This window comes from Lipotes vexillifer, unplaced genomic scaffold, assembly GCF_000442215.2.
Source record: "Lipotes vexillifer unplaced genomic scaffold, Lipotes_vexillifer_v1.1 scaffold2189, whole genome shotgun sequence".
In the NCBI taxonomy this organism is placed as follows: domain Eukaryota; kingdom Metazoa; phylum Chordata; class Mammalia; order Artiodactyla; family Lipotidae; genus Lipotes; species Lipotes vexillifer.
In genome coordinates, this window is record NW_006789336.1 from 290001 (window position 1) to 315722 (window position 25722).

The 25722-nt window shown below is 35.3% G+C and overlaps 1 protein-coding gene across 1 annotated transcript in view; it reads left to right on the forward strand.

The window, feature by feature from the left end:
- DYNC2H1 (dynein cytoplasmic 2 heavy chain 1) overlaps window positions 1-25722 on the forward strand; it is a gene marked incomplete at both ends in the record, with an annotated part of 341923 nt that overhangs the window by 289533 nt on the left and 26668 nt on the right. The window contains one exon of the mRNA XM_007462583.1: window positions 13946-14155. Coding sequence (XP_007462645.1) covers window positions 13946-14155 — 210 coding nt within the window. The remainder of the gene's footprint in view (window positions 1-13945; window positions 14156-25722) is intronic.

Genomic DNA, 25722 nt, shown 5'->3' on the forward strand with positions numbered 1-25722 from the left:
TGTATGTTATTTGTTGCTTTTCCCTTGCTGCTTTTAATATTTTTTCTTTGTGTTTAATTTTTGATAGTTTGATTAGCATGTGTCTCCTTGGATTTATCCTGTATGGGACTCTCTGTGCTTCCTGAACTTGATTCTGTCCTTTCCATATTAGGGTAGTTTTCAACTATATTCTCTTCAAATATTTTCTCAGTCCCTTTCTTTTTCTCTACTTCTTCTGGGACCCCTGTATTTGGAATGTTGGTGCATTTAATGTTGTCTCAGAGGTCTCTGTGACTGTTGTCCATTGTTTTCATTCTTTTCTCTTTATTCTGCTCTGTGGTAGTTATTTCCACTATTTTATCATCCAGGTCACTTGTCTGTTCTTTTGCCTCATTTATTCCTCTATTGAGTCCTTCTAGGGAATTTTTAATTTCATTTATTGTGTTGTTCATCATTGTTTGTTTGCTCTTTATTTCTTCTAGGTCCTTGTGAAACGTTTCTTGTATATTCTCCATTCTATTTCCATGATTTTGGATATCTTTACTGTTATCACTCTGATTTCTTTTTCAGGTAGACTGCCTATTTCCTCTTCATTTGTTTGGTCTGGTGGGTTCTTGCCTTGCTCCTTCATCTGCTGTGTGTTTCTCTGTCTTCTCATTTTGCTTAACTTACTGTGTTTGGCATCTCTTTTTCGCAGGCTGCAGGTTCGTAGTTCCTGTTGTTTTTGGTGTCTGCCCCCAGTGGGTAAGGTTGGTTCAGTGTGTTGTGTAGGCTTCTTGGTGGAGGGGACTGGTGCCTATGTTCTGGTGGTTGGGCCTGGATCTTGTGTTTCTGGTGGGCAGTGCCGCATCTGTTCGTGTGTTTTGGGGTATCTGTGAACTTATTATGATTTTAGCCAGCCTCTCTGCTAATGGGTGGGGTTGTGTTCCTGTCTTGGTAGTTGTTTGGCATACGGCGTCCAGCACTGTAGCTGCTGGTCATTGAGTGGAGCTGGGTCTTAGCGTTGAGATGGAGATCTCTGGGACAGCTTTCTCCATTTGATATCATGTTGAGCTGGGAGGTCTCTTGTGGACCAGTGTCCTTCACTTGGGTCTCCCAACTCAGATGCTCAGGCCTGACACCCAGCCGGAGCACCAAGACCCTCTCAGCCACACGGCTCAGAAGAAAAGGGGGAAAAATAAAAGAAAGAAGGAAAATATAAAATAAAATAAATAAAGTTATTAAAATAAAAAATGTATTATTAAAAATAAAGAAGTAATTTAAAAAAGAAAGAAAGAAGAGAGAGCAACCAAACAAAAAAAGAAATCCACCAATGATAACAAGCACTAAAGTCTATACTAAGAAAATAAATAAATGACAGAAAGAACTGTAGGACAATTGGTAAAAGCAAAGCAATACAGACAAAATCACAGAAGGGAGCATACACATATACCCTCACAGTAAGAGAAAAAGGAAAAAAATATATATGTGTATAAAAAAAAAGGAAGAGAGTAACCAAATCAATAAACAAATCTACCAATGATATTAAGCTCTAGATACTAAACTAAGATAAACATAAAACCAGAAACAAATTAGATGCAGAAAGAAAATCCTAAATCTACAGTTGCTCCCAAAGTCCACTGCCTCAATTTTGGGGTGATTTGTTTATTCAAGTATTCCACAGATGCAGGGTACATTAAGTTGATTGTGGAGATTTAATCCATTGCTTCTGGGGCTGCTGGGAGAAATTTCCCTTCCTTTTCTTTGTTTGCACAGCTCCTGGGGTTCAGCTTTGGATTTGGCCCTGCCTCTGCGTGTAGGTTGCCTGAGGGTGTCTTTTCCCCTCCCAGACAGGATAAGGAGCAGCTGACTAGGGGGCTCTGGCTCACTCAGGCCAGGGGGAGGGAGGGGTGCGGATGTGGGGCGAGCCTGTGGCAGCAGAGGCTGACATGACATTGCACCAGCCTGAGGCGTGCCATGCGTTCTCCTGTGGAAGTTGTCTGTGGATCACAGGACCCTGGCAGTGGTGGGCTGCACAGACTCCCACGAGGGGAGGTGTGGATAGTAACCTGTGCTTGCACACAGGCTTCTTGGTGGCTGCAGCAGCAGCCTTAACATTTCATGCCCATCTCTGGTGCCCGTGCTGACTGGTGCCCACCTCTGGAGCTCATTTAGGTGTTGCTCTGAATCCCCTCTCCTCGCACACCCCGAAGCAATGCTCTCTTGCCTCTTAGGCAGTTCCAGGCTTTTTCCTGGAATGACTCCTGGCTAGCTGTGCCACACTAGCCCTCTTCAGGCTGTGTTCACACAGCCAACCCCAGTCCTCTCCCTGGGATCTGACTTCGGAAGCCCGAGCCTCAGCTCGAAGCCCCCATCCACCCTGGCAGGTGAGCAGACAAGCCTCTCGGGCTGGTGAGTGCTGGTCAGCACCAATTCTCAGTGTGAAAATTAGTCTGCTTTACCCTCCACACCCCTGTTGCTGCGCTCTCCTCCATGCCTCCAAAGCTTCCCCCCTCTGCCACCCGCAGTCTCTGCCCACGAAGGGGCTTCCTAGTTTGTGGAAACTTTTCCTCCTTCACAGCTCCCTCCCAGAGGTGCAGATGCCGCCCTTATTCTTTTGTCTCTGTTTTTTTCTTTTTTCTTTTGCCCTACCCAGGTATTTGGGGATTTTCTTGCCTTTTCGAAGTCTGAGGTCTCTGCCCTTGTTCAGTAGGTGTTCTGCAGTTGTTCCACATGTAGGTATACTTTTGATGTATTTGTGGGGAGGAAGGTGATCTCCATGTCTTACTCCTCTGCCATCTTGAAGGTCCCCCAACTTTAACTTTATATTCAGTTATTGTTGTATATTTCAGTCTTCTTTGTCAACATTGTTTACAATCATTGTTTGTTTGGATTTGCCCCACATTTATCACTTTCATTGTCTTTTATTCCTTCCTGCATATCAGGCATTTTCATTTGGTTTCACATCCCTTCTGCCTGGAGTCCAAACATATTCCTTTAGTGGTAAACTCTTTGAGTTTTTATTTATCTGAATATGGCTTTAATTTATCTGTTTTAAAATGTATACTTTTTTTATACTAATAGTTATTAGTATGTATAGTGAGATATAATTCCACTCTTTTCTGGTTTCTATTGTTACCAGTTAAGGAGTTAATTTTTATTCCTCCTTTTCTACTGCTTTTAAAATTATTTTGCCTTGGTTTGCTGCAGTTTTACTCTAATGGGATTCAGTGTGGATTTGTTTTCTTTCTGTCTTTAATTCATTCAGTTTTTAAATCTTGCTTAAGAATTAATGGGCTTTTTGAATTTTGATTGCTGTTGTACATCAGTACAGGCAAGGTCTCAGTTATTTAAGTATTAACTCTGCTTTACTATTCTTCTAGAACTCTGATTAGATATTATATTAGACCGTTTTTCTCTATTCATCATTTGTTTTAAGTTATTTCTAATACTTCCCATTTCTTTTTTTCTGTGTGATGCATCCTGAATAAATTCTACAGATCCGTCTTCCAGTTCATTTTTTCAGTTAAATTTTTTCTAGTTTTAAAGTTTTATATTTTTTTCATTTTTAAAACTTTTCTTAAATTATTTTCCAAATCTGCTTAAAATAAAGGTTTAAGGTTTTCTATTATCTCTAGAAACATTTAACATAATTGTTTTATGTTCTGTGTATGATTATTTAGTTATCTGAGACCTTTGTGGATTTGATTCTTCTTTCCATTTGTCCATGGAAATAATCAATAAACAATCTGTAATAAGAATAGAAAAGAGTTTTATTTGCGCCAGACTGAGGACTATAACCTAGAGGGCAGTCTCTCAGATAACTGATCAACTGCTCCAGAGAAGCATGGTTTTCAGCACAGTTTTATATCTTGTCAGAACAAAGAACATCAAACAAGTCAGGAATACATTCCTTCAAAGTTTCAAAAGAAGCAGATCAGTACATACACAGTGAGTCTATGGCCCTGGCACCTGGGAAGGGAGTCTTACCATCGAAGGAGTACTAACATTGGCATCCCAGGAAGGGAGACATTTAATGTTTATTTTTAATATGGACATTATTTTTGGTCATTGTACCCTTTTCTTTAATAATTACAGAAGATGTACAGTGTATGTTTAATAAGCCACAAGCAGGCTGTTTTAGCTAGTGTAAAATTGTAAAATTCAAGTCAAAACATGTGTAAGCCAGAATAACTTCCCTCATATCTTAATATGTAAAAATTTCTTTCATCACATTGTATATGATAACTTGATAGTTATCTTCTTAACTTTTATAGTATTTTGATTTTTCAAAAACCATGAGCTGCTAATTATTCTGGTAATTTTTCTTATAGGAATTTTTTGTGTCCAAGAATGAAAATGGATTCTACCATCCAATTTAGATTGTAGGATTAGGGTTTGGTTTAGGTCAAGGTAAGGATTATGCTCCTTTCAAATACTTTGAGATACCACTAGTATTCTTGAAATTTATTAGAATTTCAAGGTAGTACATACAAACTAACATTAAAGTTCTAATTGTGACAATTATTATTTTTATATTTTTGCGGTACGTGGGCCTCTCACTGCTGTGGCCTCTCCTGCTGTGGAGCACAGGCTCCCGACGTGCAGGCTCAGCGGCCATGGCTCACGGGCCCAGCCGCTCCGCGGCATGTGGGATCTTCCCAGACTGGGGCATGAACCCACGTCCCCTGCATCAGCAGGCGGACTCTCAACCACTGCGCCACCAGGGAAGCCCTGTGACAATTATTTTTTGACAAGAGATTCCTACACATAAACTCCCCATTCCAGTTATTACCAAATTTTAATATAGGCCATTTTCCTGTATTCCTTGGGGCACAGGTGATTGGTGGAAGGTAGTTTATTTCTATTTCACCCTTCTACTGAAGGTGTAGTCATTTGGGGTTTCAGGTTTTTTGGAGATATCCTTTTTACCTCTTCACCTTGAGCAGATATTAGACATTATCCCTGGTTTCCCAAGCTCATGTATATGAATACAAAAGCTCAGGTTCACCAGCACAAATGAACTTGTTTGTGTGGCTTGTTTGCCACTCTCTCACCCCTAGTGTGGAGAAATAAAAATCTTTCTGGATATCTCAGTATTGTCATAAAAAGCCCCAGCCTGTGTGACTCTTAACACAATATGAGAATTAGCTTTGTAACCGCTTGTCTAGTTAATTGCTCTGATCAAAAAGGATAATAAAACTTCTATTATCTCCCTGAGAGGACCATAGGTTATAGCCCGAAGTTCCTTTTAAGCCCCAGGGCACTGGAGAGACTAGAACATTGTCTTCCTAGGTATTTCCATGACAGAAGAATAAAGCCCAAACTTGGAAACATCTCTAGATCATGGGCTCCTGGAGAGATTTTATTTACATACTACAGGGTTGGTTAGAATTCAAGCCCATTACATTTCCTAGAGCATCCTTTTTGGAGGGGAAGACAACAGCTGCCTTCTTCCTCTTTTTTTTTATTTTTTTTATTTTAACATCTTTATTGGAGTATAATTGCTTCACAGTGGTGTTAGTTTCTGTTTTATAACAAAGAGAATCAGCTATACATATACTTATATCCACATATCCCCTACCTCTTGCGTCTTCCTCCCCACCTCCCTATCCCACCCCTCTTGCTGGTCACAAAACACCAAACTGATCTCCCTGTGCTATTTGGCTGCTTCCCACTAGCTATCTATTTTACGTTTGGTAGTGTATATATGTCCATGCCACTCTCTCACTTTGTCCCAGCTTACCCTTCCCCCCACCCTAACCACTTCTCCCATCCCTTGCATACCTTGCCCAGGGAGTATCTGGCTACTTGCATAGGATAATTGATCTGGCTGTCATCTGGTCATCTCAAAGGTAAGACCTGGAGCAAAGGAGTAGGAGCAATACATTATTTACTGTGAGGTAATAAATAATCTGTCTCTAATCCAGAATACTTCATGTTAACATTCAGGATGAAATTAATAAAGATGCAGACTGAAAATCCAACACTCAGTTGTTTCAATAATTATTTCTTACTTTCTTCTCAGATCATAGGTATTTGGGTATATTTAAGAAGTTGCTTTAATATTTTATTCAACATATTCAGTTGTTTTCAGCAGTATCTAGCTCTGCTAAAAAACAGAAGCTGAAATTCTCTGTTTCTTATTTTGAAAAATTTTAAGTTACACATCTCTCTTAAGTGATTATGCTTTGTTTGTAGACTTTCTTATTCTGTTAAGTAATATTATGCAGTTTTGGAATTAAAAAAAAAATTCTCAGTGAATATGTGTATTGACTGTTGAAATGCTGACTGTTCCTTTTAGTCTTAAAGTTATGAACCAATTTGCTCACTGTACTAGAACAGTTGAGTACTTCTCGAACTTTAGAACAACACATGTGCACACACACACACAAAAGCATTTTGTGCTTTCTTATTGTCTTTCTAAGAGTTAGCTGAACACACAAGAATGCCAAAAAAGCATTCCATTGTCATGAAAAAATGTACATCATTTGTTAGGATGGCATGAAAGAAAAGATAAACTATTCAATGTGGGTCCATTTTGAACAAAATGTCTTCCTATTGTTTCCTCTAAACAGGTATAAATTTTCAAATTCTATGACATTTCTTATCATTCTACGTAATCCACTCTTCTCTCTCCCTTTCTTTATATTGCTGAAACCATTAAAATATAACAAAATAACTTCATATGGAAATTTGTGGTGTGCCTGGCACATAGTCAGTAATACTCTAAAATGTTATTCATTTTCCACTTAAATATCATCATCTGTGTTAGGTCTTTTAAATTGAGATTGTGTTTTTACTCTATTATTCTACTAAGTTACCTCTTTTCTTGATAGCTTCACAGAGCAGCAGAATCATTCCTCTAGCCAAGTTATGGAGCAGATAGCCTATTAAAGTTGTTTCCTAGAAATAAATATGGTTTTGTTAATATCCCATTTTTATATTAATCCATAGTTTTCTTTAAAAAACAAATGCCATTTTGTTTTACATATCCAAGAAGTATATAAATAATGGCTTTCTATCAGAGACCCAAAAGATACAGACAGATCTAAAGGTCCTCTTAACAGTGATGACTGCCAATGCTGTACCTCTCTCCCTAGGGATAACTACTGGGTTTGGTGTTTATTAATATCACAGTATTATAAATAAAAGCTATGAAATTCTCAAGGCATGTAAAATTAATAATTTCTGTTTAAAACAAAAGCTCCATTCTATTAGCACTCACTAACTTCCTCTCGATTTTTCTTTTAGAACGATGTAGTAGCTTACAATATCAGCTTCAGTGCATCAACTCAAAATAACCACCCCCTCTTCTCTCTTTCAGCCTTGATTTTACTTGCTATACTAGTCACCAGCAATTTTGCCTTTTATTTCAGTTCTTCAACACGTTTTTTTTTTAAAGATTTAATTTTATTTATTTTTGGCTGTGTTGGGTCTTCGTTTCTGCGTGCGGGCTTTCTCTAGTTGTGGCAAGCGGGGGCTACTCTTCGTTGCAGTGAGCGGGCTTCTCCTTGTGGTGGCTTCTCTTGTTGCAGAGCGCGGGCTCTAGGTGCATGGGCTTCAGTAGTTGTGGCATGTGGGCTCAGTAGTTGTGGCACATGGGCTTAGTTTCTCCGCAACATGTGGGATCTTCCCCAACCGGGGAGTGAACCTGTGTCCCCCGCACTGGCAGGTGGATTCTTATCCACTAAGCCATGGGGGAAGTCCCTTCAGCACTTTTTTTTTTTTTTAGAATTTAGTATTATATTTATTTATTTATTTTTAACATCTCCATTGGAGCACAATTGCTCTACAATGGCATGTCAACCGCTGCCCTACAACAAAGTGAATCAGCTATACATACACATACATCCCCACATCTCCTCCCTCTTGCGTCTCCCTCCCTCCCACCCTATCCCACCCCTCTAGGTGGTCACAAAGCACTGAGCTGATCTCCCTGTGCTATAAGGCTGCTTCCCACTAGCTATTTTACATTTGGTAGTATATATAAGTCCATGCCACTCTCTCATTTCGTCCCAGCTTACCCTTCCCCCTCCCCATGTCCTCAAGTCCATTCTCTATGTCTACATCTTTATTCCTGTCCTGCCCCTAGATTCTTCAGAACCATGTTTTGTTGGTTTCTCTTTTAGATTCCATATATATGTGTTAGCATACGGTATTTGTTTTTCCCTTTTTGACTTACTTCACGCTGTATGACAGTCTCTAGTCCATCTACCTCACTACAAATAACTCCATTTCTTTTTATGGCTGAGTAATATTCCATTGTATATATGTGCCACATCTTGTTTATCCATCTGTCGATGGACACTTAGGTTGCTTCCATGTCCTGGCTATTGTAAATAGAGCTGCAACGAACATTCATTCAACACTTTTTTTTTTTTTTTTTTGCGGTACACAGGCCTCTCACTGTTGTGGCCTCTCCCGTTGCGGAGCACAGGCTCTGGATGCGCAGGCTCAGTGGCCATGGCTCACGGGCCTAGCTACCCTGCTGCATGTGGGATCTTCCCGGAACGGGGCACGAACCCGTGTCCCCTGCGTCGGCAGACGGACCCTCAACCACTGCACAACCAGGAAAGCCCCTTTCAACACTTTTGATTTGAACAATGTATTGGATAATTAGCACACACTTTCCTGGTTGAGCTCTGCTTGCTCAGTTAAGTAATATTCCTTTCACCGTAACTGAACTAAATGAAATGAACATTAAAACATGACTGCTTTGGTTTCCTTTGATCTTCCAAATAACTTGGTATGAAAAGAAATAGTTGTTACCTGGTTTAGAAATCTAAGCTCTGTCCACTAATAACTAGAATTGATAAAGCAACCAGCTCTCCTAGGAAATGGGCTGCCAGAGAAATTCTATAGTTCTTTCAACTCTTTGAAGTCACCACACTCATACTTCTATTTTCTTACCTTTTTTCTTCCTTTCTCTTCTATCTCTTTTCCACAAGCTTATCAGAAATCCACTTCTGAACAGATATAATTTAATGCAGATATGTCAAACTTTTGACTTCTCTGATTATGAATGCTTAAGACAGGAGTCTGTTGAACTTGAATTAATCAGTTAACAATCTTTGGATTGCAACTGATGGAAAACCCAGTTCAAACTGGCTAAGGCCAAAAAAGGGGAATTTATGGTGCCTATAACTGAAAAAAATGTTAAATTGGTTTCAGTCACAGCTTGTTACAAGGAACTTGAAAGGATGTCATCAGGACCCAGTAATATATATATATATATATATATATATATATATATATGTGTGTGTGTGTGTGTGTGTATACTTATTGTAATATATATGGTACATATATCCTGAAAGATCTGATGCACTGAAACTGATATGATAATGATATATGTGGGTGTATGTGTGTATGCTCCATTTTTCATGCAGCCTCTCTCTTTATTGTCACAAAATGACTACACCTGTTCTCTACCTTATGATCTCTTAAGGTCAGGTCTAGTGGAAAGAAACAGGTATCTCTTTATCAGAAGACCCAGACAAGATTCTTATTGCATTTTGTTATCTCTGTTTGGTAATCTGCCCATCTATGGACAGGACATGGAATGTCCTGACTACGGTTAGGACAGTGGAATACTTTGATTAGTTAAGCTCTAAGTCACATACTATTGATAGCTTCTGGAATTGAATTGAATCAACTTCACCAGAACCATATGGACTTAGACTTCGGAAAGTTTGTTTCTTCCCAGAGAGATATTAGAAAATTATTAGCTAAAGAGGAATTGAAGGGTTACTGGAGGGCAAAAGTAAAATTTCTACCATATGGAAGTGAAGATATTACCCCCTTTTCTATAACTCATAGAGCCACCACACCTTTGTTTCTAATATTTCTGATTTCCTTTTTTGCTTTTTAAAATGACTATTGAGTCTTTTAATAGTTTTCTTACCATAGAAAACGTATCTTGGACAAAGACATGATCGTATGACGTGGAAAAAGAAATATGTCTGTCCAATTGTTGATTACTGTTTTATAAGTCATGGGTAAATATACACATAGAAACTATAACTCACATCTTACTAATTTCATTGAATTGCAGATCTGAAAAGGACTTTGATGTTATCTAGACCAATACATGAATCTTCACAATGTTTTGAATAAGTGGTAGTGTACTTGAGAGGTTTGCAAACTACAGCTCATGGGCCAAAGCTGACCTGCCACCAATTTCTATAAATACAGTTTTATTGAAAACCAGCCATGCCTGTTTGTTTATATATTTTCTGTGGCTATTTTACACTACAACAGCCAGAGTTGAGTTGTTATGACAAAGACCTTATGACCCACAAAGTCTGACATATTTACTATCTGAACCTTTACAGAAAAACTTGCTAATCTCTAGCCTAGTCATTGCTTAATTTCCTTTAGTGACAAAAAATTCTTTCTGAGAGAGAACTATTTTCAAAAAGCTCAAAATAATAATTATTATTTTAAAAAGCCCAAAGAACAGAAAGAGTAGTACTTCCATGTGTCATCCATTTTACTTATGTCTAAAGTCATTATCTCACTTAGGAAACTATTCTAGTTAAAACACAAAATTCTGGATTAATACCTAAATTGCACCAAAATTAGACTAGCTTTTTTCTTGCCCCAAAGATATTTCTTGCTTAACAGTTAAGTTTTAAAATATCCACAATCTTTTATTCCCCAGCAGCTCCATAATTATATAATGATTTTCTGTGAATACACTTAGCTTTTAATGACAAAATGAACTTTAAAATGTCAAAGATACCCTTCAAAAGTGCATGATTCCATATATATGTGTTAGCATACGGTATTTGTTTTTCTCTTTCTGACGTACTTCACTCTGTATGACAGACTCTAGGTCCATCCACCTCACTACAAATAACTCAATTTCGTTTCTTTTTATGGCTGAGTAATATTCCATTGTATATATGTGCCACATCTTCTTTATCCATTCATCCGATGATGGACACTTAGGTTGTTTCCAACTCCTGACTATTGTAAATAGAGCTGCAATGAACATTTTGGTACATGACTCTTCTTGAATTATGGTTTTTTCAGGGTTGACAGGAATAAAGACACAGACCTACTAGAGAATGGACTTGAGGATATGGAGAGGGGGAAGGGTAAGCTGTGACAAAGTGAGAGAGTGGCATGGACATATATACACCACCAAATGTAAGATAGATAGCTAGTGGGAAGCAGCCACATAGCACAGGGAGATCAGCTAGGTGGTTTGTGATTACCTAGAGGGGTGGGATAGGGAGGGTGGGAGGGAGGGAGACGCAAGAGGGAAGAGATATGGGAACATATGTATATGTATAACTGATTCACTTTGTTATAAAGCAGAAACTAACATACCATTATAAAGCAATTATACTCCAATAAAGATGTTAAAAAAAAAAAGTACACGATTCAATCAATTGTATTTGTGAAAAAAGAAAAAGATTTTCTTATAACCAACTGACTAAAGATATGACTGTCATCCCTTGATAGTTTCACTAAAAAGCATACTATAATGATGAGTTATAATTTACTCATGGTGATTTTAGCTATTTGAATTGTAAATAATACTTAAGTTTTTTTGTTTTAAGGTTATGTAATACTCTAACATGTTACTACTGCTATAAATCTCTATAATTCATCCTTTTAGAATGTATAAGGTATCTACATTTTTTTTTTTTTTTTAATTTTTATTTTTTGCAGTACGCGGGCCTCCCACTGCTGTGGCCTCTCCCGTTGCGGAGCACAGGCTCCGGACGCGCAGGCTCATGGCTCACGGGCCCAGCCGCTCCGCGGCATGTGGGATCTTCCCGGACCGGGGCACGAACCCGTGTCCCCTGCATCGGCAGGCGGACTTCTCAACCACTGCGCCACCAGGGAAGCCCTACATTTATTTTTGAGTTAAAGTTATTTTACATTAATTTTTTATCAAAATTTTGTGAAGGCCTATAGGAAATGGATTACATTATAATATATATTACAATATACTTTGATGTCTTCTGCTATATTTTTCTGTCATTAATTTATCAAAGCTTATATCACAGTGTGTCTTACTATTCATTTTTTTCACAATTTTTTTCATCTTTCATTAATCAAACACTTTTTGAGACCCTACTATATGCTGTTTTCTCCTCTGTCCTTCTGTTCTTATTGCTGAACTTACATAATTTTACTTGATATTTTCTAGACGAGCACTATGCAATAGAAATATAATGTGAAACACAAATGGGAGCCATATTTGTAATTTAAAATTTTCTAGCGGCCACATTTAAATAAATATGAAGAAACAAGTGAAATTAATTTTAATAATACATTTTATTTAACCTGATACATTTAAAATATTAGCATTTCAACATGTAATCAATATAAAAAATTATTAATGTGGTATTTTGCATTCTTTTTTCATATTAAGTCTTTGAAATTCATCTGGTAGTTTACACTAACTGCACATCTCTAGACCATAGTTCTTACTTGAACTCTATTTGAATTTTAAGTATTTTTGATAGTTACTCTTCTAAATCAGCCTTTTTAACAGTTCGGTAAGTTTGTTGTTTTCTTACATTATAGAGAAGTGGAATCTTGCTTGAATGACCTAAGTTTGGGTGTTCTTCTTCTATAAATAGTGCAAACAGTGCAAATTTGTCTCATCAGTTTAATAGGATGGAAAAAAATCCATAAACTAAATTATTATTTGCTAATCTTTGCCAGTCTTAGTATAAGATTGATAATGATTTAAGTACCACATATCATTCACTTCCAGGAATGGTTTTTAATATAAGGAGTTATGGAAAGTCTATAACCTAAATTTTATGTCAGTTTTATTATTTAATTGATTGAGGTTGGAGATGTGTTAAGTGTTATTTATTGCATGCTCTGGTTCAGATAGTTAATTTCAATCTAGGGGGTAATAATTCTAATTAATTTTCATAATATTATACTCTTTTTCTCTTCTAGATTTAGTTTTGAGTTCACCGCCATTTATTTATTTAAGTGGGTATATTTATGTACATTTTTATGTCTATCAAAAATGATTTCAGCAGCTTTAATATTTTAAATATAGCAGTAATAGAAATAAAATGCCTAAATTTGAACTCATAGCCTAAATCTATCCTCAGGAATTATCTCATACCAATAAAATTTATTTCATGATTATTTATTTAATGGCAATAGCCATGCTAGATCACCATTTTATGATATTAAATTATCATGCCAGATACATGAAAAAGAGACAGTGCTCTCATGGAAGATATGAATGTGACAACCATTAGAACAAAGAGAGGGGATCCTTAACTAGGATTGTAAGCAGAATATATAGAGAAAATTAAGATAATGTAGAGCAGGTCAGAGTACAGGTCTTCCCAGATTTATCTCTTGACAGTTCTTTGACACTTTTAGAATACTATTGAAGGTGATTTTTTTCCCTCCTAACCACATAAGTTGTTGAGAAACATCTGGGATTCCTTGAGTTTATCTTAACAATTTGAGAAGCCCTAGAATTTCCATGTATCAGAGCCTCTGTTAAAGTATAGACGTAGAAATAAATACTAAGATATAATATTCACTGGTACAAGATCTTTGGTGTGATTTTTCAAATATATATACAGGTAATTTTCAAATTGAATTAAATGTCCATTCACATATTTTTCATAGCCATGATTCCTTCTGCTCTCCTTACCACTCTCCAGCGGTAGAGTGGTAATTTAGCTGTGCTGCTCTCTTTGCATTGGCTTACAATGTGCCGTTCTTACCATTTTCCACCTATATTGACTGCTCCTTCTCAGCATGGTTCCCTTTTCTCAGTTCCCACCCCCACACCACTTCAGTGTTGGTGAACTGCAGAATTCCCTTCCTTTGTATTTACAGATTTAATAAATTTGGCCAGTCATAAAAGAGAGTATTTCAAAACAAGATATACCAGCAAAAGGTTTTAATAACTTTTGAGTGTTTTAATGTATCAGTGATTTGTGTTACTTTTCAGTAAATATGACATGATGTATTATCTTTTTAGAATTCAAACCTGATTCATCAGAAAGTGTTGCCTCCTAATGATCGACAAGGATCTCCAATATTATCATTCATTGTTCTTGAACAATTTAATGCCATTCGCTTAGTACAAAGTGTTCATCAGTCTCTTGCTGCTCTCAGCAAAGTCATCAGAGGAGCCACCTTATTGAGTTCAGAAGTACAGAAATTGGCAAGTGCTTTATTAAACCAAAAGGTGAGCCAATACTATATATATATATATATGTGGGTTTTTTTTAATTAATGTGAGTGGGTCTTCCATCAGGTATACATTTGTCAGGAGTCTTACAGTTTACTGTAAACCATAACTATAACAGAAAACCCAAGTTAAAGTAGCTTAAGCCATATAGGAATTAATTGGCTGTTGTAACTGAAGGATCCAAGGGTAGCTAGCATTAAGTCAGCTTAGCAGGAGCTTAAAATTGTCATTAGGATCTCAGCTTGTGTTATTTATCGACCTCTCTAGTCATATTGTGTGTGTGTGTGTCTGTGTGTGTATGTGTACATCCTCCATATTAATTTCACTTTTGGGTGGGTCCTCTACACGTGGTGGTACCCCAGCAGTCCAAGTCTTATATCCTCTGAGTTCTAAGTCCAACAGAAAGAACACCTGTTTCCTGGCAACTCAAGCAAAAAATCTTGAGATTAGCTTTGATTCATACAGAATGGCTTGTGTTTTATGCCTAGTCCCATACTAGTTCTGTGGGCAGGGTATGCAAAGCTGTCATTGGCTAGGGCTTTAGCCAAATGCCTAACCCGGAGCTGGGGATAGATTCAGCTCCATCTGTAACACATTTACTACAAGTAAGGGAAGGATGGTTACCGAGTAGAAAAATCATAAGCAGAGGAAAAGGAAATCAACACATCTCTTGCTGAGTAATTGGACCATTGTAAATAACATTAAAATCCATGTCATTTCAGATCCATTGGATAGAAACAAAAAATATGGAGCATCTTATATAGATTCACTTTAGCTTTTTGGAAAAAAAATCTGTGTAGAACTTGGCATCGGAAAAGATTTCACTAGAGCTCTATAGGAATTTAGAAAGAAAAGTGTTTTTGTTTTTGTTTTTGTTTCTCCCTGCTGTTAACCCTCAATATAGAGAAATCTCTGGTAGTCAACCTAAAAGTATTCTCTGTTTGAAGATAAAAGGTAGGCTTCCTAGAACTTCCTACATCTTACTCCCTAACATAAAAAAGATTTCTCTTTTAATTCAGGCTACTATAACAAATTAACATAGAATGGATGGCTTCAACAACAAGTATTTATTTCTCATATTTCTGGAGTCTAGGAAGTCTAAAATCAAGTTGCTATTAGATCTGGTGTATGGTGAGACCTGCTTCCTGTTTTGCTGATGGCCGTCTTCTTGCTGTGTCCTCACATAGTAGAGAGGAATGAGAGAAAAAACAAACTCTCCCCTGTCTCTTCTTATAAGGGTACTAATTCCATCATGAAGCCTCCACCCTTATGACCTAATTAATTCCCCAAAGCCTCATCTCCAAATATCATCACATCAGGGTTTAGGGTTTCAACATATGAATTTTGGGGGGACAGAAACTTTCAGTCTGTTATAATATTCTTTTTCACATATACAAAAAGACCTATTCCAGCAAGCTTATATTCCTTTTTCCTTTACCCTGGAAAAGAATCTCAGCTTTGAATTGTTTCTTTGTATATAGATTTTTATCTCTATTTATCAACTGTGATTATCAGAATACTGTAGTATTGTATTGTACTATAAACTATAACTAATTTGTTTATAATTTGAAGTAGATATATTATCAGTCATGAAAGCTTCATGACACAGTGAAGGAACCAGTGGGAAAGGGTTCTAAGAAGTTTAAAATTACATTAATTAACTCATTTAATCACCACATTAACACTACAAGAGGGTGCTGTTTTATCGCATTTTACTGTGAGGAACGTAAGGCAGAGGGACATTATATAACTTAACCAGAGTCACACAATGAATAGTTTACAAAGTCAGGATTTGAATCTAAGCAGGTCTGATTGTCATTATAAATGTAAATGTTTTAAATTTATTTATGAAAAGATAAATACTCATGAGAGTGTATTTCTTTAAAATCCAACTACATGCTGTATAAGGTCAAAATGTATAGTATAGACCAATTATAGTTGCATTCAGTGTAAGAGGAGAATAACGATGATGTAAGAACATGACTTGTATAGAAGAGAACAGTAAGTCCAGTGGGACTGGTATACAAAGAACTGTAGTAAGATTAAGGTTACATCAGATTTTGAAGTCTTTAAAGCCAAAGAGAAGAGCTTGGATTAAATGCTATAGGCAATAAGAATATTTTCATGTAGATATAATGTAATAAAATAGCTAGGAATGTGGCTTCCAGAATAGGTCTGCCTCTTTCATTCTATTCTACCACTTAGTAGCTGTGTGACCTTGGGTAGGTCACTTAAACCTCTCAATACATTACCTTTCCCATTTGTCAAATGAAAGTAATAAAGGGACCTACATCATGGGATTGTTATGAAAGTTAAATTATATCATGAGTTAAAGTGCTTGACACATAGGTAGTACCCTCTAAATGTTAGTTGTTTTTGTCACTGTTACTTTAAGAGAATTTCATTGTGTGAAAAACAGCTTTTGGAGCATTCATCTGATAAAATTGTGCAAAATGAGTTTATAGAAGTAGGGATACCATGTACATTACTATTTATTCATCTCAGTTAGAGGTCATTAAGGCATAGAATAGGGTAGTTCAAGAGGGTTCTATGTAATATTAATGAAAAACATGGTTTCTTGTTTTGCTTCTACTGTTAACCATCTGGGTAATCTTTGGCATAAACACTTGAAAAAAATGAATAACTTAAATTATTTTTTATGATTGTAATATAATGTGGTTTACAATAGATCTTATTAACAGATAACAAAGAACTAAATGGGTTTTATTATATGAAACATTTTCCTTGAATAAGACCAAAGAATGGTATTTTAGAAAAGGGTCATAGATTTTTAATTCTTTATAACATTTCTTCCTTTTCCCTTGGCCCATTAAGATTTGCTAAGTATTTCCTATTTGGTATAGCAACAGGACCTGATGACTTATTTCTTAAAAATATGTTTATGTAAGATGTATGCAATCTCATTGTTAATTTATTAAATTAAGTATTCTACATTACACTTTGATTTAAGAAATATAGCCTCTGAAATATCACTGTTTTTGAAATATTTGTATAATTTGCATGAAAGTGAATGTTAAAATTCTTTCAAAGGATAAAAAAATGTGTTTTACAAAGCATATTTAAATTCTATCACAGATAGTGGCTTTGGAAATATTTCAGGGTGTTTGGTGAAACTCAAATGAGACTCAGCTGACTTTCACTAGGATAAGATCAGTAAAATAATTTTGACATTTACTTTCTAATTAGCTTTACCAGAAATTTGAATCTAGTACTATTGCATTTATTTCACGATAAAAGTTTAATGTTTTATTACATTTGAATGTGACAAATTTTGAATTATGTGATATGATTTAATGTAATTTAGGAAATAGTTCAGTACTTGACATTTTCTTTACTGTATCTGAAATGATTGGACTAAGAATTTTCCAAAAGAGAATTATGACTTTTATTTCCTTGACACTTTTCTGGTGATCTACTGAAACATTTTTTGTAAAAAGTTACAATACTTATAATTTGTTTGTTAAGGACAATGATATTGTAGAATATTGTTATTTTTCCTTTACATATTAGAACAAAGGCTTTAAATCATGATTTAAAAGATATGCAAAAATTGAAAAGATAGAACACTAAATTACCTCATCTTTCTTGCTGAATAATCACTAAGGGTATTACCACTTTGTAGAAATTAATAGATTGTGTTGCTTTTTAAAAAAAATATTTTAATAGTACCGCTTTAAAGCCAATGTAAGTATTTCCTATATATTTCAGTTTATCCTAATGTACTGGGTAGTAACACTAAATGGCTTTTTAATTTTTTAAATCAGGGAGTCACTCAACAATACAGCACAATTGCTAATGGATCCTGACTCTTTAAAATAAGTTTCCAAACAACTGGTGTTTAACCTTTTTCAGATCACTGACAGTTTTTTAAATTGAAGGAAAAAGATGCACTGTCTTAAAATATATATATACACACACATAAAGCTTTATTATATAACTTCAGGATATCTAAGAGTTAAGATCTCCTCTGCTAGACAGGTTTTTCCTTTCACTCCTTTCTCTGCCATGGTCTTCTTTACAGCAGTGTCTCTCAAAGCATGGTTTCAAGACCAAAAGCATCAGTATCACCTGAGAACTTGGTAAAATTATGAATTCTCAGGCCCCGCCTCAGACTGTTGGATCATAAACTCTAAGTGTGTTGCCCTGCAATGTTTTTTATCCATCCCTTGAGGTGGGTCTGATGCATGCTAAGGTTTTAGAAATGCTGTTCTGTAGTCAGAAGTCTCATAAAAAAACCTGCTTCCTCATCTTGTGCCATCCCCACTCCACTTCGTAACTACCTGTGCCACCTCCGTCATTGATTTCCCAGTCTTTGGGAAAAATGGTTGGAGACCCCATGTTTTCTTAAAGGCCCCCCTTTTAAAATTTACCTACCTTCATACAAATAAGTTCTTAGAAAAGTCATACCCAAACTATTTTACCAAATGATAATTATTAATGTTGAATAATTAGCATTTTTCTATTAGAATAAAGTAGAAACTTATGTTTTATATAACATTTTATGTAACATTTATGGTGCACTTGTGTAGCCCTCATCTAATTTTCTACTCTCATCACCTTCCTTTTACTTAGATTAGAAAACTGAAGCTGAAAGGAGTTGGTATTCTGGTAAAGTGTCAAAGCCCATACTGCAGTCCTGATGTTGTGTTTCCTAGATTGGTATTCTTTGCACTTCATCTCTCATTGCATATTTTGTTAATTTGATCATGAAGCTAGATGGTAGTCTTTGTAACAAGAGGCAGATATCAGCTTTATGAATACTGAACTCCACATACTCATCTCCACAGGCCTACTAAATACTAGGATGGAATTGCCCCACCCCCTCATCTCTAGCTTTACTTACAATCAAAATTTGATTATGTATACTTATAAATGGAAATCAGTTTCTATTGATCTATGTAAGAACAAAGGGGCCTGCAAAAACCCAGAGTCTCTAGTATCTTGGAATTCTGCTTCAGTATCCCTCACTTATAACCATCATTTGCCATGATAAGAGAATATATTTAGATGAACTTAAATGCAATGTACAAATTCCTTGAAAGATAGAAACTACCAAAGCTCATTCAAGAAGAAATAGGTAACCCATAGCCTATATCTATTAAAGAAGTTGAATTTGTTATTAAAAACCTTCCCACAAAGAGAGCTCCTAGAATCCACTGGTGAAATCTAACAAATATTTAAGGAAGAAATAATACCAAATCTGTAAACTACTTCAGAAAATAGAAGAGGCAGGAATACTTCCCTGCTTTTTCTGTGAGACCAGCATTGCCTGGTAATAAAACCTAACAAATGCATCATAATAAAAGAAATCTACAGACTAATTTCCTTCATGAATATAGACACTAAATTTCTTACCAATATTTTAACAAATTGAATCAAAAAAAAGTATAAAAATGGATAGCCAAGTGTGGTTTATCTTAAGAACACAAGTTTGAGTTAATAAAAAAATTGATGTTATTTACCACTTTAATAACTAATTTTAAAAATCGTGATTATCTTTATAGAGAGAGAAAAAGCATTTGACAAAATTCAGCATCCAGTCATGACAAAACCTTTCACTAAATTGGAATTTGAGGTGAACCTTCTTAACCAGATAAAGGTCACCTATGAAAAACCTATAGCTAACATAAGAGTAGAAGACAATGTTTTCCCCCTAAGATTGGTAATAAAACATTGAGGTCTCACCAGTTCTTTTCAGCATTATACTGAAGGTCCTAGCTAGCGCAGCAAGTTAAGAAAAAGAAATAAAAGCCATACAAACTGGAAAGGAAGGAAACCTATCTTTTTTTTGTAGAGGATATGATGAACTATTCACAAGATCTTAAGAAATATAAAAGCTCTAAGGCTAGTAAGAGAGTTTAAGTTTAGCAAGCTTTTGGTAAACACATTAAAAATGATGTATATCCTGGAAACAAACTATTGAGTATTGAAATATAAAAGTACCATTTGTAATAATAACAGAAAGATGATATATCGGGATAAAATTGACAAAAGATGTGTAAAACTTTTGTACATACTGAAAACTACAAAACATTGATGAGTGAAATTTAAAAAGACCTAAATAAATGGAAAGGTGCAGTGAAAGCTGTACTGTGCTCACACATCAGGAGACCCATTATTACTGTTAAGATGTTAGTCTTTTCCAGATTGATCCTGAGATTCAACACAGTCCCGATAAAAATCCTCTGTAGAATTTTTTTTATAGTGATTGAGAATTTGATTTGAATAAAATGCAAAAGACCTAGTGTAGCCTAAACAGTTTTGAAAAAGAAGACTAAAATGGAAGATCTTACTCTTCATGATTTCAAGACTTATTAAGATATTATAATCAAAGCAGTGTGGTAATGGTAGAAAGATAGATATATAGCTCAATAGAACAGAATAAAGAGTTCAGAAATAGACCCACAGATATATGATCAATTCATTTTCACCAAATATACTGGGACAATTAAATGGAGACAGGGAAATTTCTTTAACAAATGGTAGTAGAACAATCAAATAGCCAAAAGCCTAATAATAATAATAGTAATACATACACCTGTACCTCCAAACATATACAAAAATTATCCCCAAATTGATCACACTGTTATGAAAATTCAAAGTAAGCCACAGACTAGGGGAAAAGATTTGCAAGACATACCTCTAACCAAGGAATATATATCCAGAAATATTAAAAAGAAATCAATTCAAAAATGCAAAGACAAACATCCCAATTTTTAAAATGAGAAAAAAGATTTGAATAGACACTTTATCAAGAAAATATACATATATTTAATTATACCAACATGACATTGGCCTAAATAGTTTATCACAGAAAACAATGCAGAAAGAATCCATAAATTCTTAAAATCTCAGAGAGTGTAAAAACATATATTCGACATATGTTCAACATGTTGAACATTATTTTGAAATAAATTTCACAGAAGTAAATATACATTTAATCTGTTTTTATTAGATTTTATTAGATGGAAAATTTTATAGATTATCATTTTACATGCTGAACATATTTGATGATTAACTTATCATCTTTCCCAAAGCTTCATTATAAGTATTTTTAATACTTCCAGTTGTATGTGTATGCTATGCTGAGGATGCTATGAATCTGTTATGTATTGGAAAGACAGATATTAAATAATACTTGTTTTAAAATGTACATACATTTTTAATAGAATTTATCATTCTCCACCAATAGCCATTTTCAATCATCAGATCCTTTCTCAAGGTGCCTTTAAAATTATTTTGGTATGCTGTACTACTCATCACAACAGCAATGTGTTTTACCAGTTATCCGGTTTGTTTATTTCCTTGCTTGACTCTTTAATTTTTTTGGTAATTCTGGGTTAATTTAGTTAAATTTTTGTGCTAATGAGGTCATGATTCAATCCCTAAATTGACCTCTTGGCTTCAAATTGTTATGTAAATTTGAATTTTTTTAATAACTATAGTGACCTTCAAATTTATCACCCAAACTATAGTTTTAAGAGTGAAAGGGACTCCTACCTGGATGGAACTCTGGGAAAATAGGGATCATTAGGCAAATTGGATGTATGGACATCTTATTTATAACTCTATTTTTTCAAAATGTGCAAGGATGGAGGAAGAGCTGGAATTTTTTTTTTTAATTAGTAATTGGATGATATAATAAATAATATTCAGCAAACATTTATTGACCATCTACCATGGACTCTCTATACCATGCCAGGCCCTAGAGATAGGAATAATACATAGTACATGGTCTCTGTATTCAATGAGCTCAAAGTGGGTAACAAAAATATTATCAAGCACACAATGCTGGCATAGACTCAGGAAGGAAACTGGTTTCTTCTTTTCCTTTCTCACATTTTTCCAATGAAGTTTTGTAATTGTGGCAATATACATATATCATAAAATTTATCATTTTAACCATTTTAAGTGTACAGTTCAGTAATGTTAAGTACAGTTACACTAATGTGCAACCAATCTCCAGAACTCTTTCCATTTTACAAAACTGAAACGCTACCCATTTAAACAACTTCCCATTCCCCCACCACCTGGCCCCCAGCAACCACCATTCTACTTTCTATCTCTATAAATTTGACTACTCTAGGTACCTCATATAAGTGGAATCAAGCAGCATTTGTCTTTTGGTGACTGGTTTGTATCACTAAGGATAATATCCTCAAAGTTCATCCATATTGTAGCATGTGGCAGTATTTCCCTTTTTTTTCAGTGCTGAATAATTTTCCATTGTATGTATATGCAAATGGTCCCCGACTTAAGGTGGTTTCTACTCTATGATGAGGCAAAAGTGATATGTATTCAGTAGAAACCATACTTTGAATTTTGAAGTTTGATCTTTTCCCTGGCTAGCGATATGTGGTACCTTATGCTCAAAATGCTGGGCAGCACAGAGAGCTGCAGCTCTCAGTCAGCCACTCAATCATCAGGGTGAACAACTGATACACTGCAACCATTCTGTATCTATACAGCCATTCTGTTTTTCACTTTTAACACAGTATTCCATAAATTACTTGAGATATCCTACACTTTATTATAAAATAGTCTTTGTGTCAGATGATTTTGCCCAACCATAGGCTAATGTAAGTGTTCTGGGCACGTTTAAAATAGGCTACCCTATGCTATGATGTTTGGTGGTTTAGGTGTGTTAAATGCATTTTCAACTTGCAATATTTTCAACTTGCAATGGGTTTATCTGCACGTGGCCCCACTGTAAGTTGAGGAAGGTCTGTATCAGATTTTGTTTATCCATTCATCCATCAATGGATTGCTTCTACCTTTCCAGACCTTTTATACCTTAGTATAATCTCTTCATAAGTATTTTATAATTTTTTAATGGAAAACAGAAGTTACATGTCCTGAGAAAGCAAATAATATGAGTCTCTTTAAAGAGAAGACACAAAATAAAAAGATTTTTAAAATAGGATTCATATTTTAAAAAAAAATAATTCAGTTAAATAAATCTCTTGTATCTGAAAGTCCTTAGTTTGTTCTGGTGCTGTTTTATAGATTGTTTCTCTGTACTATTAAGAAAATTGAAATCTTTGGCTCTAAGTAAAGGTCTTAGTAAGATTAAATCACTAATGCATTCTAACTTTTATCACAAATTATCTTCTGAGTTGTACTTTGTCTTCCAAATAGAAGAGAGGCTATTCTATTAGACTCTCTCTATATAGTAAGGGCTCTATTATTAGAGTGTTTTATTCTGCAGCTATCTTTATCCTTCTGAAATATAACTCGCTTATCATGTATATGTGTGTAAAATGGATTTTAGCTAATTTAATTAATTGTACAAATTTGTAAGTTATGGCTAGTATAGGAGTTAGTGATAATTTGTAAACTGCCCATATGGGTTAATCACTTCATGTGAAATTGAAATTACAATGAACTATATATTTTTTTCCTTTTTCCTTTCTCCTTTTCTTTAAAAAAAAATGTAAACTGAATTCTGTTTTCCCACCTACAGTGAAATCCCAGTGCAACTTCTAGTGCTTGAAATAAATAGAAATTTCCATGCTGTCTCCCTGTGTCAGACACTGCAATAAGCTTGAGTCAGATGAAAGTCGATTCATTTCCAAAAACTAGAATCCAGTGTTGGCTTAACTTTAGCAGTTTGCAGATACTGGATTACCAGTGTCTCACTCATGTGTGAGGATCAGCACATCATTTTTATTAGTAGGATAGTGGTGTTTGTCAGTAGTATAGATAATTACGTTATTAAATGAAAAGGGAAAAGAGTTACTAACTGTGGTCCTTTTTTTTGAAGTTCATATAGTAAATATATTAAGGTTGTGGAGTGGAACTTAAAACATCCAAGATTATGTACTAGAATGTTTACTTGTGCAAGTCACTTAACCTTTCTCTACCTTAGTTTCTAAATGTTCGTAATGGGAGTATTAACTATCCATCTCAGAGGGTTGATGTGAAGTCTAAAGGGTTAACATAGGTGAAATGCTGAGAACAGTGCCTGCACATGTAAGTGCTGCACAAGTGTTTCTACAGTACCTTCCTAATTCACCTCTCTGACTGCAGTTTCATCACCCCAGTGCTTGTTCTCCCTATTTCTACTAAGATAATGTTTCTAAAATCCAAATATGATTGTGTCACTTCCCTAGTTAAAGTGTAATTTAGTTTTATCATTGCTTTCCAGATTAAGCTCCTCAGTATAAACATTCAAAAGCTTCATGGTCTGACCATCAGCCCAGTTTTCTCATGTCTTTTTTTTTAATGCCCCTTCCTTTTCTTACTGTCCTTCTTTACTTTACTGTAAGCTGTTTATCTTTTGAGACTCACCTCAAGCATTATCTCCACCAGAAAGCCTTTTCTGACTCTTGTCCTTAGGCACAGTTTGAATTTGGTGTACCTTACATCTGTGTTTCACGAGCACAGTGCTTGTCATTATCAGGGAACTTACTCTATTGTCTGTAGCTGTCTTCTTTTATTATTTATTTCCCCCTCTAGTGCAAACTTCTGTGAACAGGGATTGTGTTATAACTTTGTATCCACAGGACCTAACAAATGACTGACAAATAGCAGCTATTTAACAGGTTATTGCTGAGTTGTCAGTTAATTAATTGATGCTTGAAAAAGAGTGAATTAGGAAATCTGCTTGTATCCTGTTTTGCTTTTATGACATCTTTCATGAAAAGCATGGGATAACAAAAAGTTTACATTTAGAGTTAGACCTGGGTTCAAGTTCTCTACCATTTAGATTAAAAAAAAAGTTTAGTTAAATAAACCTACTCTAAGCCTTAGTTTCCCCATAATTATAACTTTAATTCCCAATACGTAATTGTCATGTTGAATCTTCACGAAACTAGCAGCAACCTTCTGCAAAAAATATGTGCTTGATTACATGTACTCCCCCTTCATCAAAATCACACATATACTGACCTTCCCTCCTACCTCTTTGGAGTAGTTTCTCAGAACTATCTGAAATGCTGTCTCCCGGGCTATAGTCCTCACTTTGCCCCAAGTAAAACTTAATGCACAACTCTCACATTGTGTATTTTTTTTCAGTTGACAAATCTCAAATGGTGTAATATAGAAATTACATTATAGAAATGTAAAATACGTTGGAAGCAGAATTAATGCTGACAGACTCTAGAGTTAGGTTACCTGGGTTCACATCTTGGACTTGCCATTTTCCAGCTCTGTGATTTTGGATATGCTGTTCTCTTTGTGTCTCCATTTTCTCCTCTGTGAAATGGAAATTACAGTAGTACCTGCTTCCGGTACATATCCAGCACTCAGCACAGTTACTAACACATAAATGTTAGCTTAAAAAGTCCCCTCCAGTTATGTCTACCTTTGTCAAAATTCAACACAACTTTCAAAGCTTCACAGATACTTCCTTTACTAAGACTTCTTTGATTAAATCATTGTTTTCCTCTTAGCTCCAGAAACATGCTATATAAGTCATTCTTAAAACACCATCAGGGACATTAGCTCTGTATCTCCTTTACTGGTTTCTAATGCTCTTTAGGGTGAAGATGTTATTCCTCATAACCTTCTATCATATCACTATCATTTCATATTACTTCGGT